At 39.6% G+C, this 21,691-nt stretch overlaps 1 protein-coding gene across 4 annotated transcripts in view; it reads right to left on the bottom strand.

Moving 5' to 3' along the window:
- The window catches only part of LOC124788711 (choline transporter-like protein 4), a 266,397-nt gene that overhangs the window by 55,401 nt on the left and 189,305 nt on the right, over positions 1 to 21,691 (bottom strand). For all 4 annotated transcript variants that reach the window (XM_047255992.1, XM_047255999.1, XM_047256007.1 and 1 more), the window contains 2 exons: positions 8,142 to 8,307; positions 7,800 to 8,056 (listed from right to left, as the gene is read on the bottom strand). In XM_047255992.1, the coding sequence (XP_047111948.1) occupies positions 7,800 to 8,056; positions 8,142 to 8,307 (423 nt within the window). The remainder of the gene's footprint in view (positions 1 to 7,799; positions 8,057 to 8,141; positions 8,308 to 21,691) is intronic.

Here is a 21,691-nt window from a genome sequence, read left to right as displayed (position 1 = left end):
AGCGCTTGGGAACACAAAAAGCAATGTGCAATACACATCAGTGAAACAAATGATCCAGAAATCTTTATAAGACACTAAACTGTAGCAAGTAGCCAGGTTTGATTTCCTCCATGGATGCCCCTAGGACCTCATGGTTCATTATGTCTCTATTATTGCATTACTGCTGCTTGAGCTGATGATTTATTCAGTAAAGTCTAAGCAATACAGATTTTTGATTGACTGTAAAGTCTATTGCCTACACATAGTAAAGTGATTTTCAATAGAGATACAAAGGTGGCCCTGAGGATTCTTTCTGTTCCACTTGTTGTTTGCGGATCACAATTGCTTTTATTCTAGCTCTTTTTGCAACAGTGATAAGAACAGGAACAAGTACATCAGCACCAAATGTACTTGCTTCAACAACAGATGTTTGGGTTTTAGCTTATCCAGAATATTAATCAATGTGCACAACAAGCAAGCTGTGAAGGCAAATAAAGAGAAATTTGGATGAGGATTAACAATCATGAAGAAGAAATAAAAGTTTTGAGCTTTGCCAGCAACATTGTAAATGTGCCAGAGATGACACAGGACTTGGCAGATCAGTTGATAAATATTGTTGTTGTTGTGGTTTTCAGTCCTGAGACTGGTTTGATGCAGCTCTCCATGCTAATCTATCCTGTGCAAGCTCCTTCATCTCCCAGTACCTACTGCAACCTACATCCTTCTGAATCTGCTTAGTGTATTCATCTCTTGGTCTCCCTCTACGATTTTTACCCTCCACTCTGCCCTCCAATGCTAAATTTGTGATCCCTTGATGCCTCAGGACATGTCCTACCAACTGATCCCTTCTTCTAGTCAAGTTGTGCCACAAACTTCTCTTCTCCCCAATCCTATTCAATACCTCCTCATTAGTTATGTGATCTACCCACCTAATCTTCAACATTCTTCTGTAGCACCACATTTCGAAAGCTTCTATTCTCTTCTTGTCCAAACTATTTATTGTCCATGTTTCACTTCCATACATGGCTACACTCCATACAAATACTTTCAGAAACGACTTCCTGACACTTAAATCTATACTCGATGTTAACAAATTTCTCTTCTTCAGAAACGCTTTCCTTGTCATTGCCAGTCTACATTTTATATCCTCTCTACTTCAACCATCATCAGTTATTTTGCTCCCCAAATAGCAAAACTCCTTTACTACTTTAAGTGTCTCATTTATTGATAAATAATGTCTTGAAAATGAGATGAATATCAACAAAAGTCAAACAAGAGTAATGGAATGTAGTTGAATTTAATCCAGTGATACTGTTGGAATTATGCTAGGAAATAAAGACACTAAAAGAAGTCTAAGTTTTGTTATCTGGGCAGAAAAATAAATGATGGCTGAAGTAGAGTGTATACAGGGTGTTACAAAAAGGCACGGCCAAACTTTCACGAAACATTCCTCACACACAAATAAAGAAAAGATGTTATGTGGACATGTGTCCGGAAATGCTTAATTTCCATGTTAGAGCTCATTTTAGTTTCATCAGTATGTACCGTACTTCATCGATTCATCGCCAGTTGGCCCAATTGAAGGAAGGTAATGTTGACTTCGGTGCTTGTGTTGACATGCGACTCATTGCTCAACAGTACTAGCATCAAGCACAGCAGTACGTAGCATCAACAGGTTAGTGTTAATCACGAACGTGGTTTTGCAGTCAGTGCAATGTTTACAAATGCGGAGTTGGCAGATGCCCATTTGATGTATGGATTAGTACAGGGCAATAGCCGTGGTGTGGTACGTTTGTATCGAGACAGATTTCCAGAACGAAGGTGCCCCAACAGGAAGACGTTCGAAGCAATTGATCGGCGTCTTAGGGAGCATGGAACATTCCAGCCTATGACTCGTGACTGGGGAAGACCTAGAACGTCAAGGACACCTGCAATGGATGAGGCAATTCTTTGTGCAGTTGACAATAACCCTAATGTCAGCGTCAGAGAAGTTGCTGCTGTACAAGGTAACGTTGACCACGTTACTGTATGGAGAGTGCTATGGGAGAACAAGTTGTTTCCGTACCATGTACAGCGTGTGCAGGCACTATCAGCAGCTGATTGGCCTCCATGGGTACACTTCTGCGAATGGTTCATCCAACAATGTGTCAATCCTCATTTCAGTGCAAATGTTCACTTTACGGATGAGGCTTCATTCCAACGTGATCAAATTGTTAATTTTCACAATCAACATGTGTGGGCTGACGAGAATCCGCACACAATTGTGCAATCACATCATCAACACAGATTTTCTGTGAACGTTTGGGCAGGCATTGTTGGTGATGTCTTGATTGGGCCCCATGTTCTTCCACCTTCGCTCAATGGAGCACGTTATCATGATTTCATACGGGATACTCTACCTGTGCTGCTATAACATGTGCCTTTACAAGTATGACACAACATGTGGTTCATGCACGGTGGAGCTCCTGCACATTTCAGTCGAAGTGTTCGTACGCTTCTCAACAACAGATTCGATGACCGATGGATTGGTAGAGGCGGACCAATTCCATGGCCTCCACGCTCTCCTGACCTCAACCCTCTTGGCTTTCATTTATGGGGGCATTTGAAAGCTCTTGTCTACGCAACCCCGGTACCAAATGTAGAGACTCTTCGTGCTCGTATTGTGGATGGCTGTGATACAATACGCCATTCTCCAGGGCTGCATCAACGCATCAGGGATTCCATGCAACAGAGGGTGGATGCATGTATCCACGCTAATGGAGGACTTTTGAACATTTCCTGTAACAAAGTGTTTGAAGTCACGCTGGTATGTTCTGTTGCTGTGTGTTTCCATTCCATGATTAATGTGATTTGAAGAGAAGTAATAAAATGAGCTCTAACATGGAAAGTAAGCGTTTCCGGACACATGTCCACATAACATATTATCTTTCTTTGTGTGTGAGGAATGTTTCCTGAAAGTTTGTAACACCCTGTATACATAGAATACACACTAGCAAAAGCTGGAAAAATGTTTATGAAAAATAGAAATTTGTTGACATTGACCATAAATTTAAGTATTAGGAAATCTTTCCTGAGTGTATCTGTCTGGAATGTAGCCTTGTACAAATGTGACATGTGTATAGTAGAAGTTTAGACAGGAGGAGAATAAAAGCTTTTGAAATTTGATGCTACAGGAGGATATTGAAACTTAGATGGGTAGACCATACAATGAGGAGGCATCAAGGAATCATCAATTTGGTAATAGAGGGAAGTTTGGGGTAAAACTTGTAGAGGGAGACCAAGGCTTGACTACAGTAAGCATTTCCAAAGGGAAGTACATTATGTAGTTTTGTGAAGATGAAGAGGCTTTCAGAGGGCAGTATAGTGTGGAGAGAAGCATTACATCCATCTTCAAAGTGAAGACAACAACAACATATACTTTTCGTTAAATTTAGATAGTATTTTTCATCTTATTTTTAAAGCTGGTTGTTGACATTTACTGAAATATGTAAATATACCACTGCAATTATCTATTTCTTACATTTATGTACACCTTATGAAATCTAAAATATTCCCCTTATTGCATCTGTTTTACTTTTGGTCAACAATGTTAACTTCCAATATGAGAAATCTGTCAACTAATGCACTATTAATTTAAGTAGAACTACAGTTTCAACAATGATCCATTCAGTGCCTTGACTGGCTCAAGTACTGATGCACATAGTCAGACCATCAACATCATTCCATCATATTTCGGCCCTACTGTCATGAAACACATAATTTCTTTTGCCCCAAAGATTCTTTCAGGAGTGTAAGAGAACTTTTCCAAGATAATAAACAGAATTAAAAATTTTACATTTAGCAAAGGCCATTGTTAGACCACACTGTAGACTTTCTGATGAAATATCATAGCACGGTGTGTATTGTTTCAATTTGAGTGTCTGCCATGTAGACAGATGTTCACACTTAGGCAGGGGTGGATAGGGCTGAGCAAAGAGCTCACACACAGGCAATCAGGCAGGAACTACCTGAGATAAAACAACTACTGAAATGCAAGACAAGTATGGAAATGAGAACAAACAAATTGGTGTGCACAGCACAAAAGCATTGGTTTTTGCAGTCTGCTGGTTGGCATGCAAACTACTTTTGTTACCAATGTGACTTGCATGAGTAATGGAGTTGTCAGAAGAGAACATAATGTTGATAATAAAATGAATATGGATACCACAGTGTTTGTAGGATCCAAGAGATCCACAACACAAAATGTTAAACAAGAAAAAAATGTGCTTGGCAGTATATTGCTGAAGCACTTGGAGGTCCAAGACAAAAAATTCATTATTTGGTTTCATCAGGTGGGAATGAAATAAATCTTTTGAATTTATTTTATTACAAAGGAAATGCATACATTTCCAAGAAACTGAAGGAATATAAATATGTATTAATTATATACATATGTGTTAATTATATTACATTCTCTTAGCTTACATTCAAGGTAGCTGTAATCACATCACAGATGTATCACCACAATTTTATAAGCTTCTGATGAAATAACTGAAGAAATAAAAATTGTTTTTCCCTTGATCACATTTTTCCCTTGTTATTACATAGCAGATTTTATCACATGGACAGTATGAGAGATGGCATGTATATTTTTACATTACATTATTGTTGGCTTACACACATTATTTTCCTTATATATACTTTAATTAAATCTGAGTGGTTTCCATAGGGCACTACAGATCTAAGGAACTATATGAAATAAGACAACTACTGAAATGCAAGAGAAGTATGGAAATGAGAACAAGCAAATTATTCTCAAATGCCTGTTTGCTTATGTTTGTTTTCATTTTCTCTATTGTAAACAAGGCTTTAGGCCTCAGTTGAGCATCTACAGTTAAGGATGAGGGCAGTCAACACCTTGTACACAATACTGGAAAGTGCTGTAGTACTGACAACATATACTGTAAGAGGACCAGAAAATTCAACCAAAGTAAAAGTTATTAACATTTTATCACATTTGTGGAATATGATGTTTCTTTTTATTAAAAAGTGATGAAAAAAGCCTGTGATTAGACATGGTTTGCTTATCTCCAATTTTATAAATAGATGTTACTAATTTATTTCTATTGGGAAATATGCCATAAGCCATTGATTGACAACACATATAGCTTAAGGGTAATCCTATCATAAATGTATAAGAGTTTTAATATTTTGCTGGAAACATCACCATAGTCAGCAGAATTGCTACTTTTTAGTGACAAGATAAATTTTGTAAACTAAATAGGGCTGGCACTTTTGAAATAAATGTCTGTTGGTGGTGAATGCAGTGTCTGCACAACTAAATCTAATGTAGCTGTGTTTGATGTTTATTAGTGGATATTCTTGTAGTCTCATTGGACACATTGATGGGCCACTCAATATAACTATGCATACAACCAGCAAGGTCACCAGATGTGGCATCAGATCATGTGGCAAAACATCCATTGCAGTTTTAAGGGCTGCCTCAGTCCCTTGACAACAACCCGATGTTTACAGCAAGCTCTCCAGTGTACCTATTGATGACAACCCTGCACTACATGGTTTTCTCCTGGACTGTGATGTTGACTTTGTTGTTACCCATGAACAATGTTTGGCTGGCACACACAGATTTCCCTGTATGCCTGATGGGCACTTTCTTTGTTCATCATTCAACCAACCATTTGATTTTCAGTGAATAAACTAATGGAGTAATGGTGCACAGAGACTCTGGTTCATATCCAAGTGCTTCCCAATTGAACTTACAGTGTTCTCCAGCATTTATATGTGATTCATTCAACAAACATTCAGAGTACTATATTGATCACAAGATACACATCTACAGAAGTCTTTTGTGTATTTCCAGAAGAGACAGTAATCATTACTTTCTATGATTTGAATGTAAGTGAGATGTGCTTAATACAATTTGTGTTGTTGAAGATGCAGGCTTATGTAACTAATACAATGTTTGCTACACCTTGGAGGAAGCAATCGCTGAATTACTTGGTGGCCAATGAATTTAAACTGTCACCACTTCTGTCAAAGTAATTTTCTGACAGCTTAATTTCAGTTTGATTTTTTAGTGATGATGCTAACCGTTTTTGCTTTATTCTTGGAATGCTCTATGTTTCTGAGCACAGTGATTCACTGTTTAAAAATTTACAGCAGTAATGAGTCTCAACTCTTGGCTACAGCTTTTCCTGTGAATTAGGTAGAGCTCTTTCTAGCACAAGTTACTTTAATCCCAGGAAATGTACATCCCTTACCTTTACTTCTGTTTAATTTTGACCTTTATTTAATTTAGGATTGCTGTAGGAATATGTTCAGGAGAGAGTTAAATTTTCTACGCCCACCGCTTGTTTTATAAATTTCTCCCCACCATTTTCCCATAATTTCTCTCAGTCATTATTTATGATTTTGTGATACACATCTTTCTTCTATGATCTGTGCATATTTGTTTTTTAAAGGGCAGTATTCTTAATTTCCAGGCAATAACAGTACTATCAGTTATGTAACTGGTCAAAGGGAATCTCATTTAGAGTCTTGGGTGCTTTCTACATTGAAAGCACTCATCGTTAATGGCAAAGGGAGCCTGTATGCTTTATGTGGTTGATATCACAGCTTCACAGCAGTTATTGCTAAAATAATACACTGATTGGAAAATTTGGCTGTAAATGAATGTCGAGAACGCAAGTACAACTGAACCAAAGGAGGCTGAAAATAACAGGAGCTAGTGTATGTAGAACATGAGAGCATTAGTGTGTAGAGTTACGCTAAAGAAGACTGCAGTAGCCTCAGTATGAAAAGCAGTACCTACAGCCTAAATGTTAACACATTGGTTAAGCTCAAAGAAAGCACAAATTTATGATTCCTGTTCAGTCAAGGTTTTAATTTAAGAATGCAATGAGGAGGAAAAGAATTAGAATGAAAATGACAATGATACAAAAAAATAAAAATGGAAAAAGAGGAAGGTGTATGAAGGGATACGGCACATGCAGTTATAATAATTCTGCAATTGATTTTTCAGTGCATCGAGCTGTAGGTGCCAGCCAACAACCAACCTTAGTACTTTCTTGAGCACCACATGCTCATTGTGTTGCTTATTTCGGAGGTACATGTAGAGCCTTGCCTTGCATAGCAGGTTGGATTATGGTAACACTGCCCTCCCACCATTGCAATGTATCAATCACAAAGTTATTTTCATCAGCTTATATACCTGTTGAACATTAGATGGACTGATAAGGTAAAGAATGAGGAGGTTCTGGGCAGAATCGGAGAGGAAAGGAACATGTGGAAAACACTGATAAGGAGAAGGGACAGGACGATAGGATGTCTGTTAGGACATGAGGGAGTGACTTCCATGATACCAGAGGGAGCTGTAGAGGGCAGAAAGTGTAGAGGAAGACAGAGATTGGAATACATCCAGCAAATAATTGAGGACGTAGGTTGCAAGTGTTACCCTGAGATGAAGAGGTTAGCACAGGAGAGGAATTTGTGGCAGGCCGCATCAAACCTGCCTGTCTCTGTCCCTGTATGCCCATAATTTGTCTGTGTTATCTCATTCATTCCTTGTTGTGTTCTGAAGCAGAACGATTCTTTAGTGTAGGTCTCATTATGTAAAATGTATTTACAAATGTTAATAGGTTCAGAGAAGCAGCTATCTTCAACATATTATATTACATTGTATTTTGGTGTCAAATTAAAACAAATGAAATTTTCAAGCATCATGATATGCACCTGATTTGTCTCTACACCATATTTTTCAATTAATTAACGGTGCTTTACTCCAAGTTCTAAAGAACAAATATGACATAATAATTACTTACCGCACTGTGCGACCAATGCTCCACAATGATGTCAAGAAAGGAACATCATCTTTTTTGAAGGTCCAGTACCAAGTTGCAAATGCACCAGCTAGTATCATTTCAGAGAAACCAGACACAAAACACATTCCCCATAAGAATCCAAAAATATTTACAACATGGAAATATGTCACATATTCTTTATACTTGAATGGTTGCTCAGTGCAGTTTCCACAGGTTGATGTAAAAGTGGAAGGGTCACAAATGTCTCCTGCATTGTACTAAAACAAAACTAGTTTTTATTAGTTTGTTTTACAGTGACACATGCTTTCATTTTGGAAAGTTCTCAAGTTTCAGACATCTTACCTCATTATTGCTACATGATATTTCAGAGCTCTTTGTAAATCTGTAGGTTGTGTCAGCACACGACAACAGATAAAAAGTTACAATTATTGCCCATGCAATTACGATGCACTGCAGAACCCAAGAAAGTACCGGAAATGCCAATGTGCTTTTCAAACAGGCCACAGCTCTGAAAAAAAAAAATCATGCAACTGCCTTAAATATTTCATTCAGTTTTACTACCTGAAAATTCACGAACATAAATTACCATAATAACAGCTAAAGAGACATTATGTTTAAGATATTTAAGAAATCAAACATTACTACCAAAACAGCTGAAACATGCTTTCTCCTGCCTGCCTTTATCTGCTATTAAAATATTTCCCTGGCCACTATGATGATTACGTTTTGAGCAGTAAAATGTCATATGGTGGTGTTGTGTGGTCTTCAGTCCTGAGACTGGTTTGATGCAGCTCTCCATGCTACTCTATCCTGTTCAAGCTTCTTCATCTCCCAGTAATTACTGCAACCTACATCCTTCTGAATCTGCTTAGTGTATTCATCTCTTGGTCTCCCTCTATGATTTTTACCCTCCACACTGCCCTCCAATACTAAATTTGTGATCCCTTGAGGCCTCAGAACATGTCCTACGATCCCTTCTTCTTGTCATGTTGTGCCATAAACTCCTCTTCTCCCCAATTCTATTCAATACCTCCTCATTAGTTATGTGAGCTACCCATCTAATCTTCAGCATTTTTCTGTAGCAACCCATTTCGAAAGCTTCTATTCTCTTCTCATCTAAACTACACTCCTGGAAATTGAAATAAGAACACCGTGAGTTCATTGTCCCAGGAAGGGGAAATTTTATTGACACATTCCTGGGGTCAGATACATCACATGATCACACTGACAGAACCACAGGCACATAGACACAGGCAACAGAGCATGCACAATGTCGGCACTAGTACAGTGTATATCCACCTTTCGCAGCAATGCAGGCTGCTATTCTCCCATGGAGACGATCGTAGAGATGCTGGATGTAGTCCTGTGGAACGGCTTGCCATGCCATTTCCACCTGGCCCCTCAGTTGGACCAGCGTTCGTGCTGGACGTGCAGACCGCGTGAGATGACGCTTCATCCAGTCCCAAACATGCTCAATGGGGGACAGATCCGGAGATCTTGCTGGCCAGGGTAGTTGACTTACACCTTCTAGAGCACGTTGGGTGGCACAGGATACATGCGGACGTGCATTGTCCTGTTGGAACAGCAAGTTCCCTTGCCGGTCTAGGAATGGTAGAACGATGGGTTCGATGACGGTTTGGATGTACCGTGCACTATTCAGTGTCCCCTCGACGATCACCAGTGGTGTACGGCCAGTGTAGGAGATCGCTCCCCACACCATGATGCCGGGTGTTGGCCCTGTGTGCCTCGGTCGTATGCAGTCCTGATTGTGGCGCTCACCTGCACGGCGCCAAACACGCATACGACCATCATTGGCACCAAGGCAGAAGCGACTCTCATCGCTGAAGACGACACGTCTCCATTTGTCCCTCCATTCACGCCTGTCGCGACACCACTGGAGGCGGGCTGCACGATGTTGGGGCGTGAGCGGAAGACGGCCTAACGGTGTGCGGGACCGTAGCCCAGCTTCATGGAGACGGTTGCGAATGGTCCTCGCTGATACCCCAGGAGCAACAGTGTCCCTAATTTGCTGGGAAGTGGCGGTGCGGTCCCCTACGGCACTGCATAGGATCCTATGGTCTTGGCGTGCATCCGTGCGTCGCTGCGGTCCGGTCCCAGGTCGACGGGCACGTGCACCTTCCGCCGACCACTGGCAACAACATCGATGTACTGTGGAGACCTCACGCCCCACGTGTTGAGCAATTCGGCGGTACGTCCACCCGGCCTCCCGCATGCCCACTATATGCCCTCGCTCAGAGTCCGTCAACTGCACATACGGTTCACGTCCACGCTGTCGCGGCATGCTACCAGTGTTAAAGACTGCGATGGAGCTCCGTATGCCACGGCAAACTGGCTGACACTGACGGCGGTGGTGCACAAATGCTGCGCAGCTAGCGCCACTCGACGGCCAACACCGCGGTTCCTGGTGTGTCCGCTGTGCCGTGCGTGTGATCATTGCTTGTACAGCCCTCTCGCAGTGTCCGGAGCAAGTATGGTGGGTCTGACACACCGGTGTCAATGTGTTCTTTTTTCCATTTCCAGGAGTGTATTTATCGTCCATATTTAACTTCCATACAAGGCTACATTCCATACAAACACTTTCAGAAAAATGCTTTCTGACACTTTAAAACTACACTCAATGTTAACAAATTTCTCTTCTTCAGAAGCACTTTCCTTGCCATTGCCAGTCTACATTTTATATCCTCTCTACTTTGACAATAATCAGTTATTTTGCTCTCCAAATAGCAAAACTCCTTTACTACTTTAAGTGTTTCATTTCCTAATCTAATTCGACTACATTCCATTATCCTCATTTTGCTTTTGTTGATGTTCATCTTATATCCTCCTTTCAAGACACTGTCCATTCTGTGCAACTGCTCTTCCAAGTCCTTTGCTGTCTCTGACAGAATTACGGTGTCATCGGCGAACCTCAAAGTTTTTATTTCTTCTCCATGGATTTTAATACCTACTCCAAATTTTTCTTTTGTTTCCTTTACTGGTTACTCAATATACAGATTGAGTAACATCGGGGAGAGGCTACAACCCTGTTTCACTCCCTTCCCAACCACTGCTTCCCTTTCATGCCCCTCGACTCTTATAACTGCCATCTGGTTTCTGTACAAATTGTAAATAACCTTTCGCTCCCTGTATTTTACCCCTGCCACCTTCAGGATTTGAAAGAGAGTATTCCAGGCAACATTGTCAAAAGCTTTCTCTAAGTCTACAAATGCTAGAATTGTAGGTTTGCCTTTCCTTAATCTTTCTTCTAAGATAAGTCGTAAGGTCAGTATTGCCTCATGTGTTCCAACATTTCTACGGAATCCAAACTGATTTTTCCCGAGGTTAGCTTTACCAGTTTTTCCATTCATCTGTAAAGAATTTGTGTTAGTATTTTTCAGCTGTGACTTATTAAACTGATAGTTCAGTAATTTTCACATCTGTCAACATCTGCTTTCTTTGGGATTGGAATTATTATATTCTTCTTGAAGTCTGAGGGTATTTTGCCTGTCTCATACATCCTGCTCACCAGATGGTAGAATTTTGTCAGGGTTGGCTCTCCCAAGGCCGTCAGTAGTTCTAATGGAATGTTGTCTACTCCTGGGGCCTTGTTTTGACTCAGGTCTTTCAGTGCTCTGTCATAACAAAAGCATTTAAAACTAGTAATAAATAATATTGTTTTGATTGATGATTAGCTTTACTGAACTCAGGCTAGAGATGGAAAGGCTATCATTCATATATCAGGGAAAGATTTTTGCTGATGACTGAGCTGATCACCATGAGCACACTTATTCAATAATGAACAATAGCAAATATTGTGTGTCAGTAAACTGCTAATTAAGAGACTGAAGCGCCCAGAACCGGCCGGCAAATATGTAAGATAACAGTAGAGTTATATTGGTCCTGGTAATCATATAGTACACAAATAGTGCATTCTGAAGTAGGACAAGTCAATGTATAACAAAATATAATATTAAATTTGCATTAATGTCACTATTTCTACATTAAATGGTCACTGAGTTACAATGTACAGAGCAAATATTGTACAAAAGTAAAGAGTAGATATTTTAAAGCAGAAACAGCATGTACTGTACTGACAGATTAATGTTTGTATTTCAGTAACATTTACATGGTAAATCATTAAAGTTCTAGTAACATATATATGATGCATCACTAAGGTAAAGACACAAATTGTTAGTGAACTTTCTGAAGGAACTCGTGGAGGCTATAGAAGCAGTGATGAGTCAAATATGCCTTAGCAGTTGACTTGAAATTTGCCAGGTCATTTATTGATAACATTGTTGATATTATTATTATTACTATAAATCACTTCAGAAGCATCACATACATGGAAATACATATTTAATAATCAACTAAAGACAATAAACAACCCCAAGCTCAAGCAATATACAGTAAGATGTGAAACATTTTCACTCCACTGGGCTTGGCCGATACAAGCTCTTTCCAGCAACCATCCACTGAGCATCATGAACAAGAGAACATACAGTGTGAAGAGATCAACCTGGTAAGAAGGTCAGAGCAGAGTAGGGAACATCAAATTTAACAAATTTTTCCAGATAACCATCTCTTCAAAATACATCAGCATGGAACTATGATCTTAAAATGAACATAAATCAGTGATGAGCACGTGGAATTTTTTCCTTTTGCATTTGAATGTGACCAGCAGTGTAGTTTTGCCGTACGAGCAACTACTGTGGTGTCTGTGCTCTGCTGTGATTTTTGAAGCAGGAATTTTGAGTATCCACTTTAAAAAAATATTATTTGGGAAAAAATGAGGGTTTAAAATTTAGTTCCTGTTTTCTTTTTCACCATTGACTTAGTACAAACATAGTGATCTACTGTATTTTTTTAAGAATAAAAGTTCATTCATGTCCTGTGTACTTTAGCAGAAATTAAAGAATGTGACCTTTGGTTTGATTATTAATAGCACTGAATATTAGAATACCACATGTTGACTATCTTACTGCAGTGCTGCTTCTGTAGCATAGGTTATCATCTTAAGATGTTAATGTCATTACAGCACTTTTCATGTAGTTGATTTAGTAGTAAAGTTGTAGTCAATGAACATCACAGAAAATTCATGTCTAAAGTGGCCAGTCATGAACAGGAATTTAAAGTTTGTCTAACTCTGACTGAGTAGCTGAAACCATTATTTTCACTAATTTAATTAGTAGCAGAACTCTTTATCAGAGCATCTATTAGCTGGGACAAGTTAGTTTAAATGCACACACTTCTGTGATTTAATCACTGGCTGTCATTTTAAGGCTGTTCCTCCACAACTGAGCATTTCCAATTTACAGTTTTCTGTACAATGCTGCTGAAATCAGCACCTCACACCCTGCTCTGATCTTACTAACTGTTTTTTTCTGCTCTGCATACATAATTATCTGTGTTGCCTATAGTTGTTCCAGGTCTTCTAATATCAAGGGAAAGCCCATTGTACAGAGTGTTATTGCAATTAGCAAAACAAGTCTGAAATTCTTTCAGAGATGTGGCCTAGCTCTTCTTGTATTAAGATGCAAATTCTTCTGATGGATGCACTGGTGGTTCTTGGATTTTATACACCTCCTGTCAGAAAGTATCTTGTTCCTCTAAGCCTGTGCTAGATCTAATACTACTGTTGTGTTCCATGAACTGAGTGTTGTGTGGAAATAGTTTGGCTTTCTACTTGCATGTATCTTCTTCCCTTCTAATTGGCTTTGATGTGTCACCATCAAGGTAATATATTTTTCAGTTGGCATTGATCATAGGCAGCCAGTTACCAGCCTGCAGCTTTCATGTATGGTACAATCAACTTTCTTTGCATGGGTTGATTTCCACACTATGGGTCTAGCATATTAAAAGTGGAGAAGCACATTGCTAAAGCTGCCTTTTTTTATAACTGATGATGTGGCTTACTAAGTGATGCTGTATAATTTCCAAGACATGTTGCGTCTACCACTGGTCTTTGACCATGTTTCTGGAAAGTTAGAACTTGATGTAGGGTAATTTCCAAGTGAAGTGGAATTGGCACTGCCCTCCAGTATCATGCCTCACAATGAGATCATTAGCTGCCTTGAGGCTTGTCAATTATGAAGATGAAAAGTGAAAACCATCAAATTACAAAGGAAGCTTGTTTATTTGACCCTCATTAATCTTAAACTCTGGTGCATGTAGAGATTTTTTTTAAATATGTAGTAAATGTACAAAATTTGATACTCTGAAAGTAATAGTGGCAACAATTGATGGTGACAGTCACTAAATTTAAATTCAGCCAACCACTATACTAGGATCCTGGCATGGTGTCAGCTAACAATGTTACACTGGCTGCATTGTGTAAAGGGACACCCTCCTCTAGCATTACTTTTCCTCAACAGAAATAGTATAAACCAGAAATATTTTCGACTTTTGAAATGGATCAATATTGTCTCAGCTATTCTTCTAAAAAAAATTTCGTATGATTTTGTACACGATGTGTTATAATTCAAGCTAAAATCCATAAACAGAATTTATTTTCGTTTTTACACTTGATATGTACTAGCTCTGTATGGGCAGTTAAATTTTTTTTAATTTTTTTTTTATTATTTATTTATTTATTTATTTATTTTAATAGAAACATTTGAATTATGAAATATTTGGCACACGTAAAATTTATAATATGTATTACACAATTTAGTATTGTTTATTATGTTTATCTCTGGATTCAGTTATAAATTAATAATATACAAGGTGTACAGCTTAGCTTCCACCATATTTTCCTCAACATTTGAGGCTTTAATGAAACAAATTGGTTACACATGTATCATTCAAACTATTTTCCATCACTGGCCACTACTTTCTCCCATCTTTGAGGCAGTGTACGAATCCTGCGTCGAAAAAATTGTTCATCTTTTGAAGCGATCCGTGAATCGATCCAATTTTTGGCTTCTTCATGAGATCGGAAGTGTTGATCAGCCAGGCCGTGCACCATTGATCCAAACAGATGATAGTCAGAGGGAGCAATGTCTGGAGAATATGGCGTTTTGACCTCTGTTGCAATATGGGGTCGAGCATTGTCATGCTGCAAAATCACTTTATTGTGCCTCTTGCTGTATTGCGGCCATTTGCCTTTTAATGCTCTGCTCAAACACATTGTGTTCGATAATGAGCACCTGTGATTATTTCACTTGGTTTTAATACCTCATAGTACACAACGCCAAGCTCATCCCACCAAATGCAGAGCATGATCTTGGAGCTGTGAATATTCGGTTTGGTCGTCGACGTGAAAGCATGGCTGGGATATCCCCATGATTTTTTGCATTTAAGGTTATCATAATGAACCCATTTTTCATCCCTTGTGGACAATGTGTTGCAGGAATCCCTTCTGATTTTGCCTCTGAAGCAACTGTTCACAAACACAAAAAGGCCGTTCAACATCTCTTGATTTCAGCTCACACGGGACCCAAGTTCCTTCTTTCTGAATCATGCCCATAGCCTTGAGACATTTTGAAATGGCTTGTTGTGTCACTGTCACTAATTGTGTCAATTGTTCTTGAGTTTGATGCGAGTCTTCAGTCAGAAATGTCTCCAATTCTGCATCTTCGAAAACATTCTCTCTTCCACCACTATGCCAGTCTACGACGTTAAAATCACCATTCTCGAAGTGTTGAAACCACTCACAACATGTTCTTTCACTAATAGCGTCCTTACCATATGTACTTGAGAGCATTTGATGAGACTCAGCTGCTGTTTTTTTCATACTGAAACAAAACAGTAACACCTCCCGCAAATGACGAGAATTAGGCTCGTAAACTGGCATTTTTAATCAAGAACAATTTTATGATGCAGACACAAATTGACTAATGTTTGAATGAGGTTATATTGACTTTCAACAGATGCTTACCATTGTTGTTACCTATCGGCAAACGGCGGAAGCCAAGTTGTACACCTTGTAAATTAACAGAAATTCATTTGTCAACAGAATTTGTAACCCTTTGGAATATTGTTAGTACTGCAGAGTGAGGTAGTAATGGGCATGCCTCTGATGTGATCGTATGTGTTTCTGTAATTTGGAGTCACAACGTAATTTCGGCATTGTTAATGTGAAAATTCAAAAGACAGTGTGATACAGAGAAATACGGGAGAATTAATTATGTCAATTGGAACTGAGATCCTAAAATATGAAAATTTCAGCTTATTGTAAATCTTACTCCTCTTGAAACTTATTAAAAGAATAGCATAAAGACAGTGACAATCAACAAATGATGTGAGGGAGGGGTAGATTACAAGTGGTGGTGTTGTATGGAATCAGTTGAATAATATTTAAGTTATGTTTGTTGCTAAAAAGGGAGAGTAATTTGTGTCATTTGCAGTTTATGTAGGAATGGATTTCTGATCACACAAAGAAAGAAGACCAAGGGCTGCCCAACAAGTAAATAGTATTGACAGTGATGATATACTACCAACAATGATGGACTGGATCAAATGAAAGAGAACTTAACAGCTATAACCAGGGGCATCAGAAAGGAAAGATAAGTACAAACTAGTTGTGAAGTTCATTTGTTTATGGATTCATGTGCTTGTTGACAAAATGAATAGAGATGAGTGTAGGAGTGAGGTAGAAGTGAAAGCTGCAGGATCCAGTCGAGACCTGTCCAAGCCAAGTGAAATCGTAGTCAGCAAGGAAACAGTAAAAACTGATATTTTGCAGTTAATATTGGCAAAACTAGAGGAAATGAAGACAGGTAACAATAGCAAATTTAGTGCAGTTAATGATAAGTTAACTGAAATAAGAACTGAATACAACAGTAAAAAGGATAGGCTAAAAGATCGAATGAACCAACTTAGCAGTCAAGTTTCAGAGATAAAAAATGGGTTGTCTGAGAGGTTAAAAAGTGTGAATGAAAAAGTTGATGTTTTATAAAATAAATTTATTGTTCTGGAAAATGAGTTGATTGTTGAATCAGCAAGACCATAGAAGAATGTTAATGAGGTCAGAATTGAACAGAAGGCTGTAATGGAAAAAAATGGAACAAAACATTGCCAGTTTAAACGAAAAAATTTTCAATGTTCAAAACAACATGCAAACTAATGTAACTGCTTTAGATAAAAAATTTCAGAAGTTCAGGAAATGTGTGTGAACCAACATCTAAGTGTAAACAATGGTATTGTAAGGTCCAACACTTCTATCAAAGGTTTTCCATCAGACAATTACATCCAGTGGATTTCCTGCACCACTGCAGAGATAGTTTTGTGTCAGGCATGAATGACAATCAAAAAATTAAATTTCTTAAAATATGTATTTAAGGCAAAGCTCTATCATGGGTAAATTTAAATTTAAGTCAGTAGGAAACATATCAAAGTTTCGTGAAAAGTTTTTTAAATAAATTTTGTTCTGAAGTTGAACAGGGGAGAATTAAAAGTGAATTTTTGAATGGTCTTAATTATAGGAATAGCGACGGTACCTTGAAAGGGTTTTAGAAGAACCAATTTAAAAAATTAACACACCTCGACAAACCATTTGACAAAATGACGTTGATTGATGCATCAAAAAGGAGATTAGCAGAAAGGAAGCAGTGGCGTTTAGTACACAGACCTGATGATTGTCTTGAACAGTTTTTATGGTATGTTGATAGGCTGGATAGGGCAGTAGAAAGAAGTATGTACCATAACAATCGTAATGATAGAAATCACCATGGGAGTGGTTCAAATGGCTCTGAGCACTATGGGACTCAACTGCTGAGGTCATAAGTCCCCTAGAACTCAGAACTACTTAAACCTAACTAACCTAAGGACATCACACACATCCATGCCCGAAGCAGGATTCGAACCTGCGACCGTAGCGGTCACGCGGTTCCAGACTGTAGTGCCCAGAACCACTCGGCCACTTCGGCCGGCACCATGGAAATAATTACAGAAACAGAAATAATGGTAACTACTATCAGGAACAAAATTTTGAACATCAGCAGGATAGGAATAATGGGGATAACCATGGTCAATTTAATAGAAGAAACTATTATAGAAGCAATTACTTGTAAAACGGCAGTTTGCCTTAATGAAGCACCACAGTTTTGGGGCGAGGAAAAACAACAAGCACAGGACTCCCAAGTTAAATTTGCAATTAAGCTATAATAACAGTGTTAATGATATGGCACATGTATCTGAAATGGCACAGGTATCTGAAATTGAACAGAAGGAATATCAGATGTCTCATTTATGTTTTGATCAAATGTTTTGGGATACTATGTTTAATTATGATGATGCAGGAACTAATCATAAACCAGAATGTGAGAGTAGTGAGAATTTTGATGTAGGATGTACTAATGATTTTTCTCTTGGTGAGAAAATGGTGTATGAAAATCAGATGACTTTTGATGCAGATGTGAATGAGAGCTGTAAAATCACTGAGGTTGCTAAGTGTGAAACTGGTGGCTTATTGCAAATGGATGTAGGTGAGATAAGTGACTTTGATGTACATGAAACTTGTATTGTTAATGATGTTGTTGATGAAGTAATTTTGGAGGAATATGATTATGATGAGTATCAGGTATTTGTGGAGTTTGAGAATAATGAAATTTCAGAGTTGTTTGTGAATGATGTTGATAATAAAGGTAAGGTAAGTGACGTATGTGATGATGTAAGTGAGATTCATGGATAACCAGCCCAGTTAAAACAGTTTTCCATTAATATCATTCAGAGTAATGATCCAGACAGTAAAAGTGAGTTATCTGTGAGCTTAGAGAATAAAGGTGAAACTTTTTGAAGTTTGTTTGGAACCAGATTGTTGAGAACATACACACCTGGAATTTGAAATAAGAACACCGTGAATTGATTGTCCCAGGAAGAGGAAACTTTATTGACACATTCCTGGGGTCAGATACATCACATGATCACACTGACAGAACCACAGGCACATAGGCACAGGCAACAGAGCATGCACAATGTCGGCACTAGTACAGTGTATATCCACCTTTCGCAGCAATGCAGGCTGCTATTCTCCCATGGAGACGATCGTAGAGATGCTGGATGTAGTCCTGTGGAACGGCTTGCCATGCCATTTCCACCTGGCGCCTCAGTTGGACCAGCGTTCGTGCTGGACGTGCAGACCGCGTGAGACGACGCTTCATCCAGTCCCAAACATGCTCAATGGGGGACAGATCCGGAGATCTTGCTGGCCAGGGTAGTTGACTTACACCTTCTAGAGCACGTTGGGTGGCACGGGATACATGCGGACGTGCATTGTCCTGTTGGAACAGCAAGTTCCCTTGCCGGTCTAGGAATGGTAGAACGATGGGTTCGATGACGGTTTGGATGTACCGTGCACTATTCAGTGTCCCCTCGACGATCACCAGTGGTGTACGGCCAGTGTAGGAGATCGCTCCCCACACCATGATGCCGGGTGTTGGCCCTGTGTGCCTCGGTCGTATGCAGTCCTGATTGTGGCGCCCACCTGCACGGCGCCAAACACGCATACGACCATCATTGGCACCAAGGCAGAAGCGACTCTCATCGCTGAAGACGACACGTCTCCATTTGTCCCTCCATTCACGCCTGTCGCGACACCACTGGAGGCGAGCTGCATGATGTTGGGGCGTGAGCGGAAGACGGCCTAACGGTGTGCGGGACCGTAGCCCAGCTTCATGGAGACGGTTGCGAATGGTCCTCGCCGATACCCCAGGAGCAACAGTGTCCCTAATTTGCTGGGAAGTGGCGGTGTGGTCCCCTACGGCACTGCGTAGGATCCTACGGTCTTGGCGTGCATCCGTGCATCGCTGCGGTCCGGTCCCAGGTCGACGGGCACGTGCACCTTCCGCCGACCACTGGCGACAACATCAATGTACTGTGAAGACCTCACGCCCCACGTATTGAGCAATTCGGCGGTACGTCCACCCGGCCTCCCGCATGCCCACTATACACCCTCGCTCAAAGTCCGTCAACTGCACATACGGTTCACGTCCACGCTGTCGCGGCATGCTACCAGTGTTAAAGACTGCGATGGAGCTCCGTACGCCACGGCAAACTGGCTGACACTGACGGCGGCGGTGCACAAATGCTGCGCAGCTAGCGCCATTCGACGGCCAACACTGCGGTTCCTGGTGTGTCCGCTGTGCCGTGCATGTGATCATTGCTTGTACAGCCCTCTCGCAGTGTCCGGAGCAAGTATGGTGGGTCTGACACACCGGTGTCAATGTGTTCTTTTTTCCATTTCCGGGAGTGTAGATAAATGTGCATTCTGCAATAAGTTAGCTATGGTTAGTCAGAATTTGTATCCAAGTTGGTGGAATTGAAGTGAAGGAAGATCTAAGCAGGAAGTGTAATTTTGTCAGGAATATATTTTGTGTTCCTCCTGTAACAAATGATGTTAGTTGTATCATGGAATCCATTTGTTGTGTTCAATCTTTACCTGACAACATGAGTAACCAAAATAATGCTATGATACCAGTAAAGTTGATAAAATCCTGTAAAGACAGTGTGGATGTAGAATTTGATGAAATTGAAAGTGATCTCTTACGTGAAGTGTCTAACAACAGAGAAGATGATTCAGATATTGGATGTCCCTACATTAAAATTAAGATTGATCAGAGGGAAGCGAATTGTTTGAATGATACAGGAAGCTTAATTTCTGGTATGTCTGAACAATTTAGAGACAAAATTAAGTATAGTAAGAATTTTGTGGAAATGCCCATTGTAGGTGTAAAGATAACAGGAGCTACAGGTAAGCAAATCAAATTGGTAAAATCTCAGGTACTTTTTAACATTTAGTATAGAAGACAAAACCTTTGAACATGGATGCTTAGTGATCGCTAGTCTGACAGAAAATATAATTCTTGTTATGGATTGGATAGTGATAGTTGAGGCTTGTTTTGGATCGAATGCTAAAGAATTTTTTATTTTGGAATCAAAAAGTAATACTTATGTGAAAACTAATTTCTGTATTTTAAACTGTGAGAAATCCGCTGCTTGTGGTCTCATGGTTGCATTCTCACTTCCCAAGCATGGGGTCCCGGGTTCGATTCCTGGCGGGGTCAGGGATTTTCACCTGCCCCGAGATGACTGGGTGTTGTCATGTCATCTTCATCATCATTCATCCCCATTATGGTCGGAGGAAGGCAACATCAAACCACCTCCATTAGGACCTTGACTAGTACGGTGGTGTGGGCCTCCTGCATCGTTCCCCTATGCTCTGTCAAGAATCATGAGACTTCATTTCCAAACTGTGGGAAAAGCTGTAATTATTTTCAAAACATCGTGAACCAAGGTGTGTACCAGGTGTTTGATGATGATATAGATTTTGATGAGATTGAGGATCAAGATTTTAAAAGTTTAGTAGATTCTAAGATAAGGAAAGCTACAACTCTTAATGACCAACAAAAGGAGCAACTTAGGAATTTGTTATGGGGGTTTAGAAATATATTTAGTGAAAGACCAGGGAAGGCGAGAGGCTATCAGTGCATGCTTTACCTTAGAGATCATCAACCTTTCTTTCTCAAGCCTTTTCAAAAAGGAAAGATGTTGAGAAAGAAAACCAGAAAATGGAAATATGGGTGGTAATTGAGAGAAGTAGGAGTGCTTACAATAGTTCTTCAGTTGTGGTAAGTAAGAGAAATGGTGGAGTGAGAATTGTTTTGGACTCTTAGATATCTTCATAAGCGTATTATCAGAGAGAATGACTATCCTGATCACATGGATGAGCTGTTACACAAATTTGATTACGCAAAATACATGAGTAGTTTTGACCTGACCTCCGGCACTTGAAATTAATTCTAGAAAGTATACTGCATTTTTGTTTGGAGGTAAGTGTTTTCAATACTGTGTGATGGCATTTAGGCTAAATGTATCTGTAGTTGAGTTCATACTCTGGTTTCTGACTTGGTAAGTGGAGTGAGTTCAAAATTAATTGTTTATGTTGATGACAT

This window comes from Schistocerca piceifrons, chromosome 1, assembly GCF_021461385.2.
Source record: "Schistocerca piceifrons isolate TAMUIC-IGC-003096 chromosome 1, iqSchPice1.1, whole genome shotgun sequence".
NCBI lineage: Eukaryota > Metazoa > Arthropoda > Insecta > Orthoptera > Acrididae > Schistocerca > Schistocerca piceifrons.
This window is presented reverse-complemented; position numbering and strand designations above follow the sequence as displayed.